The 25,458-nt window shown below is 41.7% G+C and overlaps 1 protein-coding gene across 1 annotated transcript in view; it reads right to left on the bottom strand.

Annotated features, from left to right (window-relative positions):
- The window catches only part of tlr2 (toll-like receptor 2), a 53,308-nt gene that overhangs the window by 3,376 nt on the left and 24,474 nt on the right, over positions 1–25,458 (bottom strand). Inside the window, exons 2-15 of the mRNA XM_052460722.1 lie at positions 21,492–21,852; positions 15,184–15,329; positions 14,497–14,619; positions 12,615–12,895; positions 10,260–10,283; positions 9,495–9,562; positions 7,427–7,513; positions 6,645–6,783; positions 6,187–6,253; positions 3,971–4,240; positions 2,922–3,023; positions 2,637–2,760; positions 1,895–2,246; positions 1,637–1,733 (exon numbers count right to left, since the gene is read on the bottom strand). Of these exons, the coding sequence (XP_052316682.1) occupies positions 1,637–1,733; positions 1,895–2,246; positions 2,637–2,760; positions 2,922–3,023; positions 3,971–4,240; positions 6,187–6,253; positions 6,645–6,783; positions 7,427–7,513; positions 9,495–9,562; positions 10,260–10,283; positions 12,615–12,895; positions 14,497–14,619; positions 15,184–15,329; positions 21,492–21,794 (2,183 nt within the window). The 5' untranslated portion in view covers positions 21,795–21,852. The remainder of the gene's footprint in view (positions 1–1,636; positions 1,734–1,894; positions 2,247–2,636; positions 2,761–2,921; positions 3,024–3,970; positions 4,241–6,186; positions 6,254–6,644; positions 6,784–7,426; positions 7,514–9,494; positions 9,563–10,259; positions 10,284–12,614; positions 12,896–14,496; positions 14,620–15,183; positions 15,330–21,491; positions 21,853–25,458) is intronic.

Raw genomic sequence — 25,458 nt, 5'->3', positions numbered from 1 at the left:
TTTGCTCCACTATTAACTCCACTATCTGAGATGCAGAACTTCACTATTAACTCCACTATTCAACTCCACTATTAAGCTCCACTCTGAACTCCACTATTAACTCCACTTTAACTCCACTCTGAGCTCCACTATTAACTCCACTATTAACTCCACTATTAACTCCACTGAGATGCACTCTAACTCCACTATTAACTCCACTGTTAACTCCACTAATCTAACTCCACTCTGACTCCACTCTGAGCTCCACTCTTAACTCCACTATTAACCCCTCTGAGATCCACTCTTAACTTCACTATTAACTCCACTATTAACCCCTCTCCACTCTTAACTCCACTATTAACTCCACTATTAACTCCACTCTTAACTCCACTCTGAGCTCCACTATTAACTCCACTATTTGCTGCACTATTAACTCCACTCTGAGCTCCACTATTAACTCCACTCTGAGCGCCACTTTAAGCTCCACTCTGATCTCCACTATTAACTCCACTATTAACTCCACTATGAGCTCCACTATTAACTCCACTATGAGCTCCACTCTGAGCTCCACTATTAACTCCACTATTAACTCCACTATGAGCTCCACTCTGAGATCCACTGTAAAATCCACTCGGAGCTCCACTATTAATTCCACTCTATGCTCCACTGTTAACGCCACTCTAAGCTCCACTCTGAACTCCACTCTGAGCTCCACTATTAACTCCACTATTAAACCCTCTGAGATGCACTCTGAACTTCACTATTAACTCCACTATTAACCCTCTGAGATGCACTCTTAACTCACACTATTAACTCCACTATTAACTCCACTATTAACTCCACTCAACTCCACTAATTAACTCCACTATTAGCTCCACTCTGAGCTCCACTCCACTCCAATTAACTACTCTGAGCTCCACTATTAACTCCACTCTGAGCTCCACTATTAACTCCACTCTGAGCTCCACTATTAACTCTGAGCTCCACTATTAACTCCACTATTAGCTCCACTAATAACTCCACTCTGAGCTCCACTATTAACTCCACTATTAACTCAACTCTGAGCTCCACTCTTAACTCCACTCTTAGCTCCACTATTAACTCCACTATTAACTCCACTCTGAGCTCCACTCTTAACTCCACTCTGAGCTCCACTATTAACTCCACTATTAACTCCACTCTGAGCTCCACTATTAACTCCACTTAGCTCCACTATTAACTCCACTATTAAAGCTCCACTATTAACTCCACTATTAACTCCACTCTGAACTCCACTCTGAACTCCACTCTGAACTCCACTCTGAACTCCACTCTGAGCTCCACTCTGAGCTCCACTATTAACTCCACTATTAACTCCACTCTGAGCTCCACTATTAGCTCCACTATTAACTCCACTCTAAGCTCCACTCTAAGCTCCACTCTAAGCTCCACTCTGAGCTCCACTATTAATTCCAGTATCTATTTGGGATTTTAGGCGGGGTTTCTGTATAGCACTTTGTGACATCAGCTGATGTAAGAAGGGCTTTATAAATACATTTGATTGATTCAAGCATGAGCCTGAAATGATACCTAAATGTTGTTCTTTAATGAGTGAATGTTGAGCAGCTGAAATACTTTAACTGCATAGTAGTGAGACAGGGCAGAATGAAACCGTTACCGGCACCACTCGGAGTGGACGAAGTGTTCCGACAGGACGAAGAGGGTGCGTCGGCTGCGTTCCATTGCATGGATAATGTTGTCGATGATCCAGTGGCCTGAAATAAAGTAAACAAAATGCATTCAATTTAAACCTCCTTTCAAAGAATCCTAACGAGACGGTTCAACAAAACCAAACTGATGTATAAAAGTGAAGGGATGAAAACATGAACAAGTGGGAAGAACCTTGGGGAATAAGTCATGGATTAAATCAATCAACCTGGCAGGAAGTCTCTCTTGTGGAGGCAGAGGGAGAGCGGAGGCTGGGAATCCTCCAGCTCTGGAACCAGGAATTCTTCGACCCACTCTGCGTCTTGCTCGCTGTACGACACGAACGCGTCATAGCAGAGGGGTTCGGCATTCCCTACGACATCCCGGCGCTTCTGGTTCCCGGAATTCCGTTTGGCTTTAAGCCACGCCCACATCATCCTCACGTACCACACGGCGTGGATCTTCCAGAGCAGAATTACAAACAGGATTCCGGAAGCGAGCATGCAGCCGCAGAGTGAGGACACGAGGAGGACGCGGTGGCATTGGAACGGTGAGAGCTGGACGCGGTCGACCCTCTGGCCCTGTAAATAATATATTATTTATTATATGCACGGGATTAGGGTTGCAAAAAATCCGGGTACATTCCCACAATTCTTGAGGATTCCTGCTTATTCCAACCTGATTCCCGGATAACTTCGAGCCCGGGATTTCTGGAAAACCTGGGACTTTTTCTGAAAGTTACACGATTTTTGCAACCCTACACAGGATATAGCGAAGTATACACAGTACTAAGAAATGCAAAGTCTCCTCACAGTATATTTAATGATAAAAATAGAAAAGATAAAAATAAGATAAACTTACAAATAAGCAGTGAAGAGAATACGAATAAAATAGTTAACGATAATAATACAAATGTAAAAATGGTACTAATAGTGATAAATAATAGTAAATATAGTAAATATTTAAATGACCTGCAGGGGCAGCGGTGAGTCACAAAGGTAGTTATCCCATCTGTCTGTTAGCTCAACACTGCCCTCTACTGCTCCACCCCACCTCCAGACCATGAAGTTGACAAACTCACAGGAACACACAAACCTGAAGAAGAAGAAGAAGAAGAAGAAGTAAGGATGGGAATTATAACCTGCAGGGATCATTGATTTTTTTTTTTAGAATCGATAGAGACTAATCAACAAAAGAATCTAAGGCAGAACCCTATTACCTACATAGGGCACTAGTACTTTGGGGCACCCACAGACCTGTTCTGACCGGCCTGCAGTGCTCGGAGCCTCCTGTAGCGTCGGAGGTCCAAGGGCCCAAACATGTTGAGAGTGTTGCTCTGGATCAGGAGGACCTCCAGGCTGGGGGCGACAAAACAAATGTTATTTTCTCGATTGTTGACTCCAACTAAATGCCCTTTCATTTATTTACGCAGTAGGATAACAGTTGAGCTATGAGTTGAGCTAAGACTTGGGTCGTACAAAGCATCTCAGAATAGGAGAGATGCTTTACATGCTGATCAGACTGCTCTCCCGTGTGTGTCCGCGTGCGTCATTTGTCCAGGGATATAAACATTGGGTTGTTTATTTTACCTGAAATGCACAAGGTCCTCAACTACGACAATTAATCCACAGATAAAACCGTCAATCGAGTTTGTTTCTAGTAATCTCTCCTCCTTCGTTCTTCTTCTTCTGTGGACTTTATATGGCGGTTGGCAACCAACTTTAAGGTGCTTTACCACCACCAACTGGACTGGAGTGTGGACCTCAGTCCGTCTTTCAATCACCCACGTGGATATACGCTCCTAAAAACCAATGTGGAGATGTGGGACTTGCAGCGCATCAAGTGTCACAAATAAAACCATGTTCAATTTTAGCAGACGCTCGTTGACGCACGCGATCAGTGTTGATGACACGCGAGCGGTCAGCACGTCAGGATCAGTTTGCATAGATCAAACTGATTAATAAGATTACATGGACACAGGGAACCTGATCCTAGATCTGCACTCTCGCACTGTTACTCTGAGATGCTTGATACATACAGGCTCATCGCCTTGATTTATTTATGCAAGACAAGAAGAGTTGAGCTAAGAGTTGAGCTAAGAGTGTAGCAAAGATATAAAATCTATTATTTATGTACATATTTCCCAAAAATATCTGGGGGATTGGAGACGCAGACAAGTACATTGATAGAAGCTATAATCTATCTGCTATATTAAAACTGATCGACCCCCCTCCCCAATTTGTTTTAAATAAAAAAAATGTTTAAAGAGTTGGGCTAAGAGTTGAGCACATCTCTTTCTCTCTACCTAGGGAACAACCATCCAGGGGGCAGACTCATCAACTTGTTCCCAGAGAGGTGCAGCTCCCTCAGGGCCGGGAGAGCAACACTATGGAAGGCTGTCAGGTCGTTATGTCCCAGATCCAGGATCTCCAGGGTCGGGGGTAGACAGGGGGTGACCCTCCGTAGCTTAGCCCTCGAGAGGTTGAGGTGAGTCAGTATCTGTGGCCAGGAGCAGGTGGGAGGCATGGAGGTGTAGGCATTCTGACTGATGTCCAGGTGGACTAGTTTGTCCAGACTGGTGACGAGCTGGTGGATTTTGAAATTAAAAGAGAAAATATGTGTTATTAAGAATAAAATTGAAATTAAAGGAGAATGTGTTATTATTAATAAAATTGAAATTAAAAGAGAGAATATGTGTTATGATGAATAAAATTGAAATTAACAGAGAGAATATGTGTTATTATAAATAACATTTAAATTAACAGAGAGAATATGTGTTATGATGAATAAAATTGAAATTAACAGAGAGAATATGTGTTATTATAAATAAAATTGAAATTAACAGAGAGAATATGTGTTATTATGAATAAAATTGAAATTAACAGAGAGAATATGTGTTATGATAAATAAAATTGAAATTAACAGAGAGAATATGTGTTATTATAAATAAAATTGAAATTAAAAGAGAGAATATGTGTTATTAAGAATCAAATTGAAATTAAAAGAGAGAATGTGTTGTAAATAAAATGTATATTAAAAGATAATATGTGTTATTATAAATAAAATTGAAATTAAAAGAGAGAATATGTGTTATTATATATAAAATTGAAATTAAAAGAGAGAATATGTGTTATTATAAATAAAATTGAAATTAAAAGAGAATATGTGTTATTATAAATAAAATTGAAATTAAAAGAGAATATGTGTTATTATAAATAAAATTGAAATTAAAAGAGAGAATATGTGTTATTATAAATAAAATTGAAATTAAAAGAGAGAATATGTGTTATTATAAATCAAATTGAAATTAAAAGAGAGAATGTGTGTTATTATGAATAATTCGACCTAGTACTTATTTAGCATTTCTCTGAAAATTGAAATACTTAAAACAGAAGGATGCTTATTTGACCAAAAAAAATGTAAATGATTATTAATTGTTATTAATGGTCTTTCTTCAGTCCTCTTCTCGAGGTTAAACACAATGTGATGTCAGACATGAGAGATAGAAGCAGAAGAAGAAGAAGCAGCACAAGTTCACTGCAAAGCTGATATAAAAAGGTGTCGCCTGACTAGAAGTCTGAACCAAATTACATTACCTAGGCTTTGCTTCAAAGTAGTCCTTCTGTAGCTCAGTTGGTAGAGCATGGCTCTTGTAACGCCAGGGTAGTGGGTTCGATTCCCGCGACCACCCATACGTAGAATGTATGCACACATGAGTGTAAGTCGCTTTGGATAAAAGCGTCTGCTAAATGGCATATATTATTATTATTATATTAAGTAGTTCACTATGTAGGGTGCCATTTGGGATGTAGTCTCAGTACACCGTTGGCTAATGAGAGACAGGGAGTTGAGGGAGTTGTTGCACCCTATTCCCTATATAGTGCACTACTTTAGACCAGAGCCCCATTCCCTATATAGTGCACTACTTTAGACCAGGGCCCCATTCCCTATATAGTGCACTACTTTAGACCAGAGCCCTATTCCCTATATAGTGCACTACTTTAGACCAGAGCCCTATTCCCTATATAGTGCACTACTTTAGACCAGAGCCCTATTCCCTATATAGTGCACTACTTTTGACCAGAGCCCTATTCCTATATAGTGCACTACTTTAGACCAGGCCCTATTCCCTATTATAGTGCACTACTTTAGACCAGGGCCCTATTCCCTATATAGTGCACTACTTTTCACCAGAGCCTATTGGACTATCAAGTAAAATAAAATAAATAGACCAGTGCATTGTTATAAAGTGCACTACTTTAGACCAGGGCCCTATTGCTGATTTAGTGCACTACTTTGGACCAGGGCCCTATTCCCTATATAGTGCACTACTTTAGACCAGGATCCCATTCCCGTGACACAGAGATTCCTTTAGACCAGGGGCCCTATTACCATATAGTGCACTACCATTTTGAACAGGAGCCCTATTCCCAGATACGGCATCACTTTACACCCAGAGCCGTGTGTTTCTATTGGTTTGTAATTCCTTTGACCAGAGCCCTATTCCCTATATACACCTACTTTAGACCAGGGCCCCATTGGTTTATAGTGCCTACTTTAGACCAGGCCCTATTCCCTGGATAGTGCACTACTTTTGACCAGGTTTTGTATTCCCTATATGACTACTTTAGACCAGGGCCCTACACCTATAGTGACTACTGTTTGATCAGAGTATATTCCCTATATAGACCAACTTTTGATCAGAGCCCTATAACACCTATAGAGCACTACTTTTGATCAGAGCCCTATTCCCTATATAGACCACTTTCAGACCAGAGCCCTATTCCCCTATAGTGCACTACTTTGTTTCAGAGCCCTATTCCCTATAATTCACCCTTTTGACCAATCAGAGCCATGGCACAGTCAATTAAACCTAAAATAAATACGTGTGTTTCATTGTTATAGGGATTAGTTGGTGCAGACAGTTATAACACCTGGATGAGGAAATGTGTTTCATTGGCATTGTAATTCCCGTTGACCAACTCTGAGATTCCTCAGGATCCCAATCCCGTGACACAGAGATTCCGTCAGGGTCAGGTCGGTCAGTAGGTTACCACTCAGGTCCAGGTACACCATTTGGGTCAACAGGAGAGAGGTCAGACACGGCATCACATACACCTGGAGGAGAGACACGTGTGTTTCATTGGTTTGTAATTCCCCGTTGACCAATCAGACACGGCATCACATAACACCTGGAGGAGAGACACGTGTGTTTCATTGGTTTGTAATTCCCCGTTGACCAATCAGACACGGTATCACATACACCTGGAGGAGAGACACGTGTGTTTCATTGGTTTGTAATTCCCCGTTGACCAATCAGACACGGCATCACATAACACCTGGAGGAGAGACACGTGTGTTTCATTGGTTTGTAATTCCCCGTTGACCAATCAGACACGGCATCACATAACACCTGGAGGAGAGACACGTGTGTTTCATTGGTTTGTAATTCCCCGTTGACCAATCAGACACGGCATCACATAACACCTGGAGGAGAGACACGTGTGTTTCATTGGTTTGTAATTCCCCGTTGACCAATCAGACACGGCATCACATACACCTGGAGGAGAGACACGTGTGTTTCATTGGTTTGTTAATGATCACAAAGTGATTCGGTAATTTTTCAACAACATTACGTCTGTAATTCCCCTTTGACCAATCAGATTGCTTGGCTGGAACAATAATACTAATAAATAGTGTACATACGATTCAGTAATAAGTATTTCATTATTTGTAAAAAACAAATTATAAACATGTTTACCTTACAGTTAATGATAGAGATCTGTCTGAGGTTTTTCAGTAGAAACCCCACAGGCAGGAAGGAAGTGAAGTTATAGACATTCATGACCTGATAACAAAACATAAAAATAAAACATGTTTTATTAGTGTTGGTCCCTTGTTTCATGAGCTGAAATAAAAGATCCCAGAAATGTTCCATATGCACACAAAAAGGTTATTTCTCACAAATGTGTTTTATATCCCTGTTAGTGAGCATTTCTCCTTTGCCAAGATAATCCATCCACCTGACAGGTGTGGCATATCAACAAGCTGATTAAATAGCATGATCATTACACATTTGCACCTTGTGCCGGGGGACAATAAAAGGCCACTCTAAAATGTGCAGTTTTGTCACACAACACCATGCTGACTGCAAGAATGTCCACCCGAGCTGTTGCCAGATAATTTAATGTTAATTTCTCTACCATAAGCCACCTCCAACGTAATTTTAGAGAATTTGGCAGTACGTCCAACCGGCCTCACAACCGCAGACCACGTGTAACCACGCCAACCCAGAACCTCCAGATCTGGCTTCTTCACCTCCTTCACCTTCTGAGACAATTGCGTGTTATTGATGACGATTTGAATGATACCGTGACCGTGATGAGATCCCATGGCCCATTGTTGCGCCATTCATCCGCTCATGTTTCAGCATGACAACACACAGTCCCATGTCGCAAGGATCTGAACACAATTCCTGGAAGGTGAAAATGTCCCAGTTCTTCCATGGCCTGCATACTCACCAGCCATGTCACCTATTGAGCATGTTTGGGATGCTCTGGATCGAGGTGTACAACAGCGTGTTCCAATGTCGTCCAATATCCAGCAACATTCGCACAGCCATTGAAGAGGAGTGGGACAACATTCCACAATCAACAGCCTGATCAACTCAAATCAACAGCCTGATCAACTCAAATCAACAGCCTGATCAACTCCAATCAACAGCCTGATCAACTCCAATCAACAGCCTGATCAACTCCAATCAACAGCCTGATCAACTCCAATCAACAGCCTGATCAACTCCAATCAACAGCCTGATCAACTCCAATCAACAGCCTGATCAACTCCAATCAACAGCCTGATCAACTCCAATCAACAGCCTGATCAACTCCAATCAACAGCCTGATCAACTCCAATCAACAGCCTGATCAACTCCAATCAACAGCCTGATCAACTCCAATCAACAGCCTGATCGCTCCAATCAACAGCCTTTCAACTCAAATCAACAGCCTGATCAACTCCAATCAACAGCCTGATTTGTATTCAACAGCCTGATCAAATCCAGCCTGATAATTAACAGCCTGATTTACTCCAATCAACAGCCTGATTTCCTTAGCCTGATGAACTCCAATCAAATCTTGAAATTGATTGCATGTTGTCAACTCCAATCAATTTTTGATCACTCCAATAATAATGGATCAACTCAATCAACAGCCTGATCACACTCCAATCAAATACTTATCAACTCCAATCAACAGCCTGATCTGACATCTGACCAACCAATCACCTTAGCCTGATCAACTCAATGACAGCCTGATCAACTCCAATCAACAGCCTGATCAACTTGGCAGCCTGTCAACTCCAATCAACAGGTCTCAATCAACATATCAACACCTCAATCAACCCTGATGTTTCAACAGACTGATCAACCAATATCAACAGACTCTATGTGTCCAGTGCTGCATGAGGCTAATGGTGGTCACACCAGATGACTGACTGGTTTTCCGAACCACGCCCTTTTTTCATTATTATTATCTGTGACCCACAGATGCATATTTGTATTCCCAGTCATGTGAAATCCATAGATTATAATGAATTTATTTCAATTAACTGATTTCCTTATATGAATTGTAAATCTTTGAAATTGTTGCATGTTGTGTTTATATATTTTTGATCAGTGTAATAATAATGGATTTTATTTACGTAGCACACTTTCAAATACTTATGTACATCTGACATCTGACCAACCAATCACCTTAGCCGTTATGACAAGAGATCGCAAACCTCTTGGCGAGTGTTGTGTTAAGGGTCTCTACAATATATTACCTCACCTCTATGTTTCTGAAGTAGACTGTGTCCAGGTTGTCAAGGTGAGTCCGTCTAGCCGGCGTCCAGGAGCCTGCATATGGAAATAGATTTCTATCAGGATTCTGAATATGGTAATAGATTTCTATCAGGATTCTGAATATGGAAATAGATTTCTATCAGGATTCTGCATATGGAAATAGATTTCTATCAGGATTCTGCATATGGTAATAGATTTCTATCAGGATTCTGAATATGGTAATAGATTTCTATCAGGATTCTGAATGCAAATTTAAAATTTAAATCAGGATTCTGTAAATATGGATAATAGATTTCTATTCATCATTCTGAATATGTAAATAGATTTCTATTTGAACACATGAATATGGAAATAGATTTCTATCAGTATTCTGCATATGGAAATAGATTTCTATCAGGATTCTGAATATGGAAATAGATTTCTATCAGGATTATGAATATGGAAATAGATTTCTATCAGGATTCTGAATATGGAAATAGATTTCTATCAGGATTCTGAATATGGTAATAGATTTCTATCAGGATTCTGAATATGGGAATAGATTTCTATCAGGATTCTGCATATGGAAATAGATTTCTATCAAAATATTGTAAATGATGTGTTGTAACAATACTGAATGCAAATTTAAAATATAAATCACAGTCTGTAAACAATAATAATAAGAATAATAATTATTATTTTCATATTCAATATGTAGAATGTATTTGGGCGGATTTGAACGCATAAATATGTAAGATAATTATTTCCATACCTGTACCATGGACCAGTGGTATATCTACTCCCAAGAACTCTAGAGAAGGGGTCCATAACCACACAGTGTTATATCACAGTGTTGATTCTAGTGGGGTTACACACACACACACATATCACAGTGTTGATTCACACACACACACACACACACACACACAGTGGCACACATCAGTGTTGATTTGTAATGGGGTTAAAACCTTTTAAGATTGAAAAAAGTGTTAACACCAGTGGTATATCTGAGTGTTGATTCTAGTGGGGTTAACACCAGTGGTATATCTGAGTGTTGATTCTAGTGGGGTTAACACCAGTGTTATATCTGAGTGTTGATTCTAGTGGGGTTAACACCAGTGTTATATCTGAGTGTTGATTCTAGTGGTGTTAACACCAGGGTTATATCTGAGTGTTGATTCTAGTGGGGTTAACACCAGTGTTCTATCTGAGTGGTGATTCTAGTGGGGTTAACACCAGTGGAATTGAAATTTACAACACATGTAGTGTATAAATTCTGTGTCATTTGAATCACAGTGGATTCAACATTATGTGGTGTTGTTGTGAACTCAGAGTGAGAAAACGTGGGCGGGGCCTCATTATCATTCTTCCCAGAATGCTTTGTTTTAGGTAGATTTTTATAATAGTTAGTTTTAATATCTATGTTTCTGCATGCACATTGATTCATTCATAAATCTTATACTATACAAAGACAAATAACTTACATTTTCTAAACTAATCCAATCTGTAAGGTGTCGGACTTATTTTTTTAAAATATTTTTATTTCACCTTTATTTAACCAGGTAGGCTAGTTGAGAACAAGTTCTCATTTGCAACTGCGACCTGGCCAAGATAAAGCATAGCAGTGTGAACAGACAACACAGTTACACATGGAGTAAACAATTAGCAAGTCAATAACACAGTAGAAAAAAAAAAATGGGCAGTCTATATACAATGTGTGCAAAAGGCATGAGGAGGTAGGCGAATAATACAATTTTGCAGATTAACACTGGAGTGATAAATGATCAGATGGGCATGTACAGGTAGAGATATTGGTGTGCAAAAGAGCAGAAAAGTAAATAAATAAAAACAGTATAAAAACAGTATGGGAATGAGGTAGGTGAAAAAGGGTGAGCTATTTACTTATAGACTATGTACAGCTGCAGCGATCGGTTAGCTGCCCCTGTTACTAAGATAATTGTTCCAGTTTAGATGTTTTACTTAGTCTTGTTTGCCTAGTCCTTTGCCATAGCAGTCATTCTGATTGTGGGTGAAAAAAAAAATATTTTTTAAATATAATAAACTATATATATATATTAAAATAACACTCATTGTTGTAAAAGAACCCCAGAGTTGGGAACCAGTGTTAAACCAAAACGATTCCCATCCTTATAACATTTCCCAGCATGCTCTATTGCAGGTCGTTTGTTTCAATATCTATGTTTTTGCATGAACATTGATTGATTGATTTAATTAATCTTATACTAATCAAATATAAATTATATACATTTTTCTAAACTAATCCAATCTGTTACTTTATTGCATCCATTTCTGAAAGGGTTTTTCCAGTTTAGATGTTTTAGTCTCATATCTTAGACTTTCCAACCCAGCAGTCATTCTGAATGCAGGTGAATAAAAAATTCAAAATGTTGGATATCACCGCTCTGGCTGGATTCCAATAGGAATTACACATGACTTTGCAAGCCAGCGTAATGTGACTCGCAGGCCCGATGTGGCCCGTAAACCTGGAATTTCAGGCCATTCTATTAGGGTAACACCAGGCCCTTAAAATAAGGCCTTATGAATGATGTGTTCTATTGTGTGAATTCATTATATAATAACATATTTGCTTAGGATCTGACATAGTAAAGGACACCAGACTGAAAATGGTTGAATGCAACAACCATGTTTCTGTCACTAACAAATACAGTCATGGGTAGTAAATCTCCAATTCACTCAATTCACTCAAAGGCAAGTCACTCTGGGAAATATGCAAATACGACTTCACACTAAGCAGTGTGTTGATTTGCTGTGTAGGAAAATAATAATAATATCTATATAACAATAGTGACTTTAAGAAGAAATCAACAGTGGAGATGACAATTTGAAAGGATAACAAGACAGTATAAATACACCAAAGCAAGTATCAATCTACAGGATCTTAATTTGATCACCCTTTTGTTGCAGGAATTGTCCTGCAGAGTAGGAAATGCAAACTTGTAGTGTTTTTGAGGTTTAAAGAAGGCTTCTAAATGTCCATTAATTTTAATCCACAATAATAATTAATTCACATTTCTTGTTGCTACGTGATTATTTTCCTCCTGTGAGAAGCTAGTCAAATTAAGATCCTGCATCCGTACAGCAGGTCAGTGTACTCGGCAAACCTCCATGAAGTGAACTATGGCCTCGTCCGTCAAGGTTGCGTTCTGGAACATTATGGACCGCACCCGTCTCCGGTTGGTCTCTCTGAACGGTGCGACGGAGGTCTTCTCGGACAGCAGGACGTCAGCGACTACCAGAAAGGTTTCTGAGTAGGAGACGTCACGGAGGATGGAGGAGACGAGTGTCGTGTTGTCCTGGAATGGTCCTCGGAGACGCAGGGTCACGACCCCCAGAGGCCAAAGATCACCCAGGCTTCCAGGGTCATACCTAACAATGAGGACCAAGTAAGTTACCTGACTTTGTTGTGTTGTTTTAATCCATTCATTCACTCATCCTCCCTTCCTTCTATCTTTCCTTCTTTCCTTCCTTCTCTCCTTCCTTCCTTCTTTAATGTATTAATTGATCCATTCTTTCTTTCCTCCTTCCTAGGTTCATTTCATTATTTGTTTGTTTGTTTATTTGTCCATCCATCCATTTCTTCCTTCCCCATTCCTAACTTCCTTCCCCATTCCTTCCTTCCTTCCCCATTCCTTCCTTCCTTCCCCATTCCTAACTTCCTTCCCCATTCCTAACTTCCTTCCCCATTCCTAACTTCCTTCCCCATTCCTAACTTCCTTCCCCATTCCTAACTTCCTTCCCCATTCCTAACTTCCTTCCCCATTCCTAACTTCCTTCCCCATTCCTAACTTCCTTCCCCATTCCTAACTTCCTTCCCCATTCCTAACTTCCTTCCCCATTCCTAACTTCCTTCCCCATTCCTAACTTCCTTCCCCATTCCTAACTTCCTTCCTCATTCCTAACTTCCTTCCCCATTCCTAACTTCCTTCCCCATTCCTTCCTTCCCCATTCATTCCTTCCTTCCCCATTCCTTCCTTCCCCATCCCTTCCTTCCTTCCCCCTTCCTTCCTTCCTTCCCCATTCCTTCCTTCCCCCTTCCTTCCTTCCCCATTCCTTCCTTCCTTCCCCATTCCTTCCTTCCTTCCCCCTTCCTTCCTTCCCCCTTCCTTCCTTCCTTCCCCATTCCTTCCTTCCCCCTTCCTTCCTTCCCCCTTCCTTCCTTCCCCATTCCTTCCTTCCTTCCCCATTCCTTCCTTCCTTCCCCCTTCCTTCCTTCCTTCCCCATTCCTTCCTTCCTTCCCCATTCCTTCCTTCCTTCCCCATTCCTTCCTTCCTTCCCCCTTCCTTCCTTCTTCCCCATTCCTTCCTTCCTTCCCCATTCCTTCCTTCCTTCCCCCTTCCTTCCTTCCTTCCCCATTCCTTCCTTCCTTCCCCATTCCTTCCTTCCTTCCCCCTTCCTTCCTTCCTTCCTTCCTTCCCCCTTCCTTCCTTCCTTCCCCATTCCTTCCTTCCTTCCCCATTCCTTCCTTCCTTCCCCATTCCTTCCTTCCTTCCCCATTCCTTCCTTCCTTCCCCATTCCTTCCTTCCCCATTCCTTCCTTCCTTCCCCATTCCTTCCTTCCTTCCCCATTCCTTCCTTCCTTCCCCATTCCTTCCTTCCTTCCCCATTCCTTCCTTCCTTCCCCATTCCTTCCTTCCTTCCCCATTCCTTCCTTCTTCCCCATTCCTTCCTTCCTTCCCCATTCCTTCCTTCCTTCCCCCTTCCTTCCTTCTTCCCCATTCCTTCCTTCCTTCCCCATTCCTAACTTCCTTCCCCATTCCTAACTTCCTTCCCCATTCCTAACTTCCTTCCCCATTCCTAACTTCCTTCCCCATTCCTAACTTCCTTCCCCATTCCTCCCTTCCTTCCCCATTCCTAACTTCCTTCCCCAGTCCTTCCTTCCTTCCCCATTCCTTCCTTCCTTCCCCATTCCTTCCTTCCTTCCTTCTTCCCCATTCCTTCCCCATTCCTTCCCCATTCCTTCCTTCACCTCTTCAGGTTATTCCCGTAGACCTCCAGCTGGTCCAACTGTCTGACTCCAGCCAGGTCTCCTCTCCTCACCTCCTCCAGAGCAGGGTTCCCAAACCCCAGAAACCTCAGCCTGGTCAGAGACCTGATGATAATAACCATCACCATCGTCATCATCATCAGTAGACTCGACAGTAATATCATCATCACCATCATCATCACTATTATCATCACCACCATCATCACCATCATCATCACCATCATCATCACTATTATCATCACCAACATCATCACCAACATCATCACCAACATCATCACCACCATCATCACCACCACCATCATCATCATCACCATCATCATCAGTAATATCATCATCACCATCACTATTATCATCACCAACATCATCACCACCATCATCATCATCATCACCATCACAATCATCATCAGTAATATCATCATCATCACCACCATCATCACCATCGTCATCATCATCAGTAGACTCGACAGTAATATCATCATCACCATCATCATCACTATTATCATCACCACCATCATCACCATCATCATCAGTAATATTATCATCATTCAATCTATTCATAAAAGTAGTCCACTTATATGTCACTTTGGTTACAGCCTATTCGCTATGGACCCTGGTCAAAAGTAGTGTACTAGATGTGCCTTTTGGGAACCAGCCTTACAGTTCACATACCTGAAGAGAGACGGTGTCCCTCCAGGGCCGAGGGTCCTGTAACAGCTGCCCAGCAGGTTGAGGTGTTGTAGGAAGAGGAGCTTGGAGAACCAGGCCGGATTCAGAGCAGCCAGCTGGTTATAAGACATGTCCAGAGACTCCAGGCCCTGTAGCAGTAGGCAGAAACTGTTATAGAATGTTGTAGTGTCATGTTAATGGGGTTCTAACATGGCTGTTATAGAATGTTGTAGTGTCATGTCAATGGGGTTCTAACATGGCTGTTATAGAATGTTGTAGTGTCATGTTATTGGGGTTCTAACATGGCTGTTATAGAATGTTGTAGTGTCATGTTAATGGGGTTCTAACATGGCTGTTATAGAATGTTGTAGTGTCATGTTAATGGGGTTCTAACATGGCTGTTATAGAATGTTGTAGTGTCATGTTATTGGGGTTCTAACATGGCTGTTATAGAATGTTGTAGTGTCATGTTATTGGGGTTCTAACCTGGCTGTTATATAATGTTGTAGTGTCATGTTATTGGGGTTCTAACATGGCTGTTATAGAATGTTGTAGTGTCATGTTATTGGGGTTCTAACATGGCTGTTATAGAATGTTGTAGTGTCATGTTATTGGGGTTCTAACATGGCTGTTATAGAATGTTGTAGTGTCATGTTATTGGGGTTCTAACATGGCTGTTATAGAATGTTGTAGTGTCATGTTATTGGGGTTCTGACATGGCTGTTATAGAATGTTGTAGTGTCATGTTATTGGGGTTCTGACATGGCTGTTATAGAATGTTGTAGTGTCATGTTATTGGGGTTCTAACATGGCTGTTATAGAATGTTGTAGTGTCATGTTATTGGGGTTCTAACATGGCTGTTATATAATGTTGTAGTGTCATGTTATTGGGGTTCTAACATGGCTGTTATAGAATGTTGTAGTGTCATGTTATTGGGGTTCTAACATGGCTGTTATAGAATGTTGTAGTGTCATGTTATTGGGGTTCTAACATGGCTGTTATAGAATGTTGTAGTGTCATGTTATTGGGGTTCTAACATGGCTGTTATAGAATGTTGTAGTGTCATGTTATTGGGGTTCTAACATGGCTGTTATATAATGTTGTAGTGTCATGTTATTGGGGTTCTGACATGGCTGTTATAGAATGTTGTAGTGTCATGTTATTGGGGTTCTGACATGGCTGTTATAGAATGTTGTAGTGTCATGTTAATGGGGTTCTAACATGGCTGTTATAGAATGTTGTAGTGTCATGTTATTGGGGTTCTAACATGGCTGTTATAGAATGTTGTAGTGTCATGTTATTGGGGTTCTAACATGGCTGTTATAGAATGTTGTAGTGTCATGTTATTGGGGTTCTAACATGGCTGTTATATAATGTTGTAGTGTCATGTTAATGGGGTTCTAACATGGCTGTTATAGAATGTTGTAGTGTCATGTTATTGGGGTTCTAACATGGCTGTTATAGAATGTTGTAGTGTCATGTTATTGGGGTTCTAACATGGCTGTTATAGAATGTTGTAGTGTCATGTTATTGGGGTTCTAACATGGCTGTTATATAATGTTGTAGTGTCATGTTATTGGGGTTCTAACATGGCTGTTATAGAATGTTGTAGTGTCATGTTATTGGGGTTCTAACATGGCTGTTATAGAATGTTGTAGTGTCATGTTATTGGGGTTCTAACATGGCTGTTATATAATGTTGTAGTGTCATGTTAATGGGGTTCTAACATGGCTGTTATAGAATGTTGTAGTGTCATGTTATTGGGGTTCTAACATGGCTGTTATAGAATGTTGTAGTGTCATGTTATTGGGGTTCTAACATGGCTGTTATAGAATGTTGTAGTGTCATGTTATTGGGGTTCTAACATGGCTGTTATAGAATGTTGTAGTGTCATGTTATTGGGGTTCTAACATGGCTGTTATAGAATGTTGTAGTGTCATGTTATTGGGGTTCTAACATGGCTGTTATAGAATGTTGTAGTGTCATGTTATTGGGGTTCTAACATGGCTGTTATAGAATGTTGTAGTGTCATGTTATTGGGGTTCTAACATGGCTGTTATAGAATGTTGTAGTGTCATGTTATTGGGGTTCTAACATGGCTGTTATATAATGTTGTAGTGTCATGTTATTGGGGTTCTGACATGGCTGTTATAGAATGTTGTAGTGTCATGTTATTGGGGTTCTGACATGGCTGTTATAGAATGTTGTAGTGTCATGTTATTGGGGTTCTAACATGGCTGTTATAGAATGTTGTAGTGTCATGTTATTGGGGTTCTAACATGGCTGTTATAGAATGTTGTAGTGTCATGTTATTGGGGTTCTAACATGGCTGTTATAGAATGTTGTAGTGTCATGTTATTGGGGTTCTAACATGGCTGTTATATAATGTTGTAGTGTCATGTTAATGGGGTTCTAACATGGCTGTTATAGAATGTTGTAGTGTCATGTTATTGGGGTTCTAACATGGCTGTTATAGAATGTTGTAGTGTCATGTTATTGGGGTTCTAACATGGCTGTTATATAATGTTGTAGTGTCATGTTATTGGGGTTCTGACATGGCTGTTATAGAATGTTGTAGTGTCATGTTATTGGGGTTCTGACATGGCTGTTATAGAATGTTGTAGTGTCATGTTATTGGGGTTCTAACATGGCTGTTATAGAATGTTGTAGTGTCATGTTATTGGGGTTCTAACATGGCTGTTATATAATGTTGTAGTGTCATGTTATTGGGGTTCTAACATGGCTGTTATAGAATGTTGTAGTGTCATGTTATTGGGGTTCTAACATGGCTGTTATAGAATGTTGTAGTGTCATGTTATTGGGGTTCTAACATGGCTGTTATATAATGTTGTAGTGTCATGTTAATGGGGTTCTAACATGGCTGTTATAGAATGTTGTAGTGTCATGTTATTGGGGTTCTAACATGGCTGTTATAGAATGTTGTAGTGTCATGTTATTGGGGTTCTAACATGGCTGTTATAGAATGTTGTAGTGTCATGTTATTGGGGTTCTAACATGGCTGTTATATAATGTTGTAGTGTCATGTTATTGGGGTTCCATGACTGTTATAGAATGTTGTAGTGTCATGTTATTGGGGTTCTAACATGGCTGTTATAGAATGTTGTAGTGTCATGTTATTGGGGTTCTAACATGGCTGTTATAGAATGTTGTAGTGTCATGTTATTGGGGTTCTAACATGGCTGTTATAGAATGTTGTAGTGTCATGTTATTGGGGTTCTAACATGGCTGTTATATAATGTTGTAGTGTCATGTTATTGGGGTTCTGACATGGCTGTTATAGAATGTTGTAGTGTCATGTTATTGGGGTTCTGACAGGCTGTTATAGAATGTTGTAGTGTCATGTTAATCGGGTTCTAACATGGCTGTTATAGAATGTTGTAGTGTCATGTTATTGGGGTTCTAACATGGCTGTTATAGAATGTTGTAGTGTCATGTTATTGGGGTTCTAACATGGCTGTTATAGAATGTTGTAGTGTCATGTTATTGGGGTTCTAACATGGCTGTTATATAATGTTGTAGTGTCATGTTAATGGGGTTCTAACATGGCTGTTATAGAATGTTGTAGTGTCATGTTATTGGGGTTCTAACATGGCTGTTATAGAATGTTGTAGTGTCATGTTATTGGGGTTCTAACATGGCTGTTATATAATGTTGTAGTGTCATGTTATTGGGGTTCTGACATGGCTGTTATAGAATGTTGTAGTGTCATGTTATTGGGGTTCTGACATGGCTGTTATATAATGTTGTAGTGTCATGTTATTGGGGTTCTGACATGGCTGTTATAGAATGTTGTAGTGTCATGTTATTGGGGTTCTGACATGGCTGTTATAGAATGTTGTAGTGTCATGTTATTGGGGTTCTAACATGGCTGTTATATAATGTTGTAGTGTCATGTTATTGGGGTTCTGACATGGCTGTTATAGAATGTTGTAGTGTCATGTTATTGGGGTTCTGACATGGCTGTTATATAATGTTGTAGTGTCATGTTATTGGGGTTCTGACATGGCTGTTATAGAATGTTGTAGTGTCATGTTATTGGGGTTCTGACATGGCTGTTATAGAATGTTGTAGTGTCATGTTATTGGGGTTCTAACATGGCTGTTATAGAATGTTGTAGTGTCATGTTATTGATCATAAATTCTTATTGAAAACAGTCATTTGCTTCACATCACCTGTCGTCACATGATTGGAGAGTTATCCATCCAAAATAACCCAGAGAGTGTCCTTCAATTGGAAGCTTCTCTAACATCAGATATGTGCCGTCCGGTGTTCCTCAGGGCAGTTGTCTTAGGCAGTTACTCTTCTCTATATTTACAGATGATGTCCCACTGGTATTACACAAAGCTAAACTGACTATGTATGTGAATGATTCTCCACTTTTACATGTCAGCTCCCAATGCCAGTGAGCTCACGGAAATTCAAAAGGAGTTCCAGTCCGTTTCAGAATGGGTGATCGATAATAAACTGGTCTTGAATACAGCTAAAACTAAAAGTATGGTATTTGGTTAAAAAACATTATTTAACACCTTAACCTCCAATGGAGTTGTCCATAAAGGTTGTGACCATTGAGCAAGTTGAGAAAGCTAAACTCCTAGGTGTAACATTGAATGGTCTATTATCATGGTTAAGTCATATTGACAAAGTTGTTGTGAAGATTAGGGAGAGGTATTTCTGTTATAAAAAAGACATTCTGCGTGTTTTTAAACATAAAAATAAAAATCAGCTGTACTAGTGGTTCAGGCTCTGATCTCATCTCGTCTCTTCTCGTCTCTTCTCATCTCGTCTCAACTCTTCTCGTCTCATCTCTTCTCATCTTGTCTCATCTCGTCTCATCTCATCTTGTCTCATCTCTTCTCATCTTGTCTCATCTTGTCTTCTCTGATCTCGTCTCATATTGATAACTGTCCAGTAATATGGTCAGGTGCAGCAAAGAAAGATCTAGCAAAACTGCATCTGGTTCCAAACAGAGCAGCACGTCTCACCCTTAACGGCACATAAAGAACTAACATCAACAACATGGATGCCAGTCTTTCCTGGTTGAGGGTTGACAACAGATTAACTACTTCTCTTCTTGTTTTTATGATAAATATTACTGTGACAAAAATTCCATATTGTCTGCATAATCAAATAACATTAAGCTCAGACACCCATACACACCCCACAAGACATGTCACCAGGGGTCTCTTCAGACATCCATACACACCCCACAAGACATGTCACCAGGGGTCTCTTCAGACACCCATACATACCTTACAAGACATGTCACCATGGGTCTCTTCAGACACCCATACATACCCTCCAAGACATGTCACCAGGTGTCTCTTCAGACAACCATACACACCCCACAAGACATGTCACCAGGGGTCTCTTCAGACACCCATACATACCCCACAAGACATGTCACCAGGTGTCTCTTCAGACACCCATACATACCCTACAAGACATGTCACCAGGGGTCTCTTCAGACACCCATACATACCCTACAAGACATGTCACCAGGGGTCTCTTCAGACACCCATACATACCCCACAAGACATGTCACCAGGTGTCTCTTCAGACACCCATACATACCCTACAAGACATGTCACCAGGGGTCTCTTCAGACACCCATACATACCCTACAAGACATGTCACCAGGGGTCTCTTCAGACACCCATACATACCCTACAAGACATGTCATCAGGGGTCTCTTCACAGTCCAAAACAAATTCATGGCAATGCACAGTTTTATACAGAGCCATGATCGCATGGAACTCCCTTCCATCTCAAGTTATTCAAGCAAACAGCAAAATAACTTTTGAAAAACAACTCATGGAACAGCAGGGATTGTGACACACATAAGCACACCACACAGACACACTGTAACACACACATTACCTTCCTTGTGTTTTGTTAATTGTCATGTTTTGTGTTCTTTGTGGACCCCAGGAAAAGTAGCTGCCGCTTCTGCAAAAGCTAAGGTCGATCCAAATAAATAAAGAGCTTGATGTTCCCTCTATATAACTCTATGCGTTACCTGCAGTAGGAGTGCCCTCTATATAACTCTGTGTTACATGCAGGAAATTTGATTTATTTTACTAGGCAAGTCAGTTAAGAACAAATTCTTATTTTCAATGACAGCCTAAGAACAGTGGGTTAACTGCCTGTTCAGGGGCAGAACGACAGACCTTGTCAGCTCGGGGGTTTGAACTTGCAACCTTCCGGTTATTAGTCCAATGCTCTAACCACTAGGCTACCCTGCCACTCCCACATGCAGGAAATGTGCCGTTTATATAACTCTATGGGTTACCTGCAGAAGGTGGAAGGCCCATTCGTGGATACTCTGGATCCTGTTGCTACGGAGATCAAGGGTTCGTAACCACGTGTACTCTCTCAGATCGTCCTCAGCAACCGAGTTGATGTCGTTGAAGGAGAGGTCGAGGGTTACGACCTCGGTGACGGTTACCGTGGGAACGTGTAGGTAGTTCCGGGAGGAGCAGTTGCAGAAGAGACTTTCGTCACATTGATCACACGTTGACCTTTTCTCGACCTCTGGGGTTGAAGTTTGACCCTGAGAGAAGAAGAGGAGGACCAGCATGGCCAGAGATCTCATTCTGAAAAAGAAAGGAAAGAGAGAAAAAGACAGGAAGCGAAAGACAAAAAGAGAGAGACTGAAGGAGAGAGAGAAAGAAAAAGATATAGAGAGATTGTCTAAGAAAGATGTCTGTACTTTCCCTCTGACATAACCAACTATGTGGATTAGGATCTATACTCATAGCTGTTAGTGACCTCAATCAAATGAAATCAAACCATCTTTAACCTGATCGTTTCAGACATTTTAAAGTGTAAAATTAACAGCAGAAGTCATTCAGAGTGCGTTCCAAATGACACGTAGTGCACTACTTTTGACCAGGGAACATAGGAAAATTCAGACCTGAGTTGCGTGTGCGTATATGAGACTTGTTTCAGGAAACTAGGCGTATGTCGCGTGTCACGTCTTCATCCACCTCTGGCCTGCTCGCCTCCCTACCACTGAGGAAGTACAGTTCCCGCTCAGCCCAGTCAAAACTGTTCGCTGCTCTGGCCCCCCAATGGTGGAACAAACTCCCTCACGACGCCAGGACAGCGGAGTCAATCACCACCTTCCGGAGACACCTGAAACCCCACCTCTTTAAGGAATACCTAGGATAGGATAAGTAATCCTTCTCACCCCCCCCCTTTAAGATTTAGATGCACTATTGTAAAGTGACTATTCTACTGGATGTCATAAGGTGAATGCACCAATTTGTAAGTCGCTCTGGATAAGAGCGTCTGCTAGATGACTTAAATGTAAATGTTCACAGGAGAGACATTTCAACATAAACATTTTTTAAAAATCAAAATGTGTTTTTAGGGGGGCGGAAATGCCTTCTGGAACATGTGAGCTTTCATGTGCTTTGATAACAAACGTGTATGCCATCTGTAAATACGAATACAATTGTTACATTACGAGCCTAGTTGGTTCGGCCACAGAAAAAGGGAAACATCCTTCCCGCTAGCCATGATTGGCTGAGATAATGAGTGGGCTGGACATGCCAAGAGATGAGTTCGGATTGGTCTGCCATATAGCACACTTCTGTCTATTGGAGCTGGTCAGTATGTCGAGGTAATCCTGTCGAACACATATTTTTTGAAAGATATCACGTAGTAGAATATATTACGTAGTAGAACTGCATAGGTGTTGCTTTCTGGAAGACTGAGTGACAGTTCCAACCAGGTAACTGAAACATGGGGAAATGCCAGTTCCCTCCAGGTAACTGAAACATGGGGAAATGCCAGTTCCCTCCAGGTAACTGAAACATGGGGAAATGCCAGTTCCCTCCAGGTAACTGAAACATGGGGAAATGCCAGTTCCCTCCAGGTAACTGAAACATGGGGAAATGCCGGTTCCCTCCAGGTAACTGAAACATGGGGAAATGCCGGTTCCAACCAGGTAACTGAAACATGGGGAAATGCCGGTTCCCTCCAGGTAACTGAAACATGGGGAAATGCCAGTTCCCTCCAGGTAACTGAAACATGGGGAAATGCCAGTTCCCTCCAGGTAACTGAAACATGGGGAAATACCAGTTCCCTCCAGGTAACTGAAACATGGGGAAATGCCAGTTCCCTCCAGGTAACTGAAACATGGGGAAATGCCAGTTCCCTCCAGGTAACTGAAACATGGGGAAATGCCAGTTCCAACCAGGTAACTGAAACATGGGGAAATGCCAGTTCTAACCAGGTAACTGAAACATGGGGAAATGCCAGTTCCCTCCAGGTAACTGAAACATGGGGAAATGCCAGTTCCCTCCAGGTAACTGAAACATGGGGAAATGCCAGTTCCAACCAGGTAACTGAAACATGGGGAAATGCCGGTTCCCTCCAGGTAACTGAAACATGGGGAAATGCCGGTTCCCTCCAGGTAACTGAAACATGGGTAGATGCCGGTTCCAACCAGGTAACTGAAACATGGGGAAATGCCAGTTCCCTCCAGGTATCTGAAACATGGGGAAATGCCGGTTCCAACCAGGTAACTGAAACATGGGGAAATGCCAGTTCCCTCCAGGTAACTGAAACATGGGGAGATGCCGGTTCCAACCAGGTAACTGAAACATGGGGAAATGCCAGTTCCCTCCAGGTATCTGAAACATGGGGAAATGCCGGTTCCAACCAGGTAACTGAAACATGGGGAAATGCCAGTTCCCTCCAGGTAACTGAAACATGGGGAAATGCCAGTTCCTCCAGGTAACTGAAACATGGGGAAATGCCAGTTCCCTCCAGGTAACTGAAACAAGGGGAAATGCCAGTTCCCTCCAGGTAACTGAAACAAGGGGAAATGCCGGTTCCCTCCAGGTAACTGAAACATGGGGAAATGCAAGTTCCCTCCAGGTAACTGAAACATGGGGAAATGCCAGTTCCCTCCAGGTAACTGAAACATGGGGAAATGCCAGTTCCCTCCAGGTAACTGAAACATGGGGAAATGCCAGTTCCCTCCAGGTAACTGAAACATGGGGAAATGCCGGTTCCCTCCAGGTAACTGAAACAAGGCGAAATGCCGGTTCCCTCCAGGTAACTGAAACATGGGGAAATGCCAGTTCCCTCCAGGTAACTGAAACATGGGGAAATGCCAGTTCCCTCCAGGTAACTGAAACATGGGGAAATGCCAGTTCCCTCCAGGTAACTGAAACATGGGGAAATGCCAGTTCCCTCCAGGTAACTGAAACATGGGGAAATGCCAGTTCCCTCCAGGTAACTGAAACATGGGGAAATGCCGGTTCCCTCCAGGTAACTGAAACACGGGAAATGCCGGTTCCCTCCAGGTAACTGAAACATGGGAAATGCCAGTTCCCTCCAGGTAACTGAAACATTGGGAAATGCCAGTTCCCTCCAGGTAACTGAAACATGGGGAAATGCCAGTTCCAACCAGGTAACTGAAAAATGGGGAAATGCCAGTTCCAACCAGGTAACTGAAACACAGGGAAATGCCGGTTCCCTCCAGGTAACTGAAAAATGGGGAAATGCCAGTTCCAACCAGGTAACTGAAACATGGGGAAATGCCAGTTCCCTCCAGGTAACTGAAACATGGGGAAATGCCAGTTCCCTCCAGGTAACTGAAACATGGGGAAATGCCAGTTCCCTCCAGGTAACTGAAACAAGGGGAAATGCCGGTTCCCTCCAGGTAACTGAAACATGGGGAAATGCCAGTTCCCTCCAGGTAACTGAAACATGGGGAAATGCCAGTTCCCTCCAGGTAACTGAAACATGGGGAAATGTCAGTTCCCTCCAGGTAACTGAAACATGGTGAAATGCCTGTTCCAACCAGGTAACTGAAACATGGGGAAATGCCAGTTCCCTCCAGGTAACTGAAACACGGGAAATGCCGGTTCCCTCCAGGTAACTGAAACACGGGAAATGCCGGTTCCCTCCAGGTAACTGAAACACGGGGAAATGCCGGTTCCCTCCAGGTAACTGAAACATGGGGAAATGCCGGTTCCCTCCAGGTAACTGAAACACGGGGAAATGCCAGTTCCCTCCAGGTAACTGAAACATGGGGAAATGCCAGTTCCCTCCAGGTAACTGAAACATGGGGAAATGCCAGTTCCCTCCAGGTAACTGAAACATGGGGAAATGCCAGTTCCCTCCAGGTAACTGAAACATGGGGAAATGCCTGTTCCCTCCAGGTAACTGAAACATGGGGAAATGCCGGTTCCCTCCAGGTAACTGAAACATGGGGAAATGCCGGTTCCCTCCAGGTAACT

Source organism: Oncorhynchus keta, chromosome 13 (genome assembly GCF_023373465.1).
Source record: "Oncorhynchus keta strain PuntledgeMale-10-30-2019 chromosome 13, Oket_V2, whole genome shotgun sequence".
In the NCBI taxonomy this organism is placed as follows: Eukaryota; Metazoa; Chordata; class Actinopteri; order Salmoniformes; family Salmonidae; genus Oncorhynchus; species Oncorhynchus keta.
The sequence above is the reverse complement of the archived record's forward strand: the minus strand, read 5'-3'. Positions and strand labels throughout refer to the sequence as shown.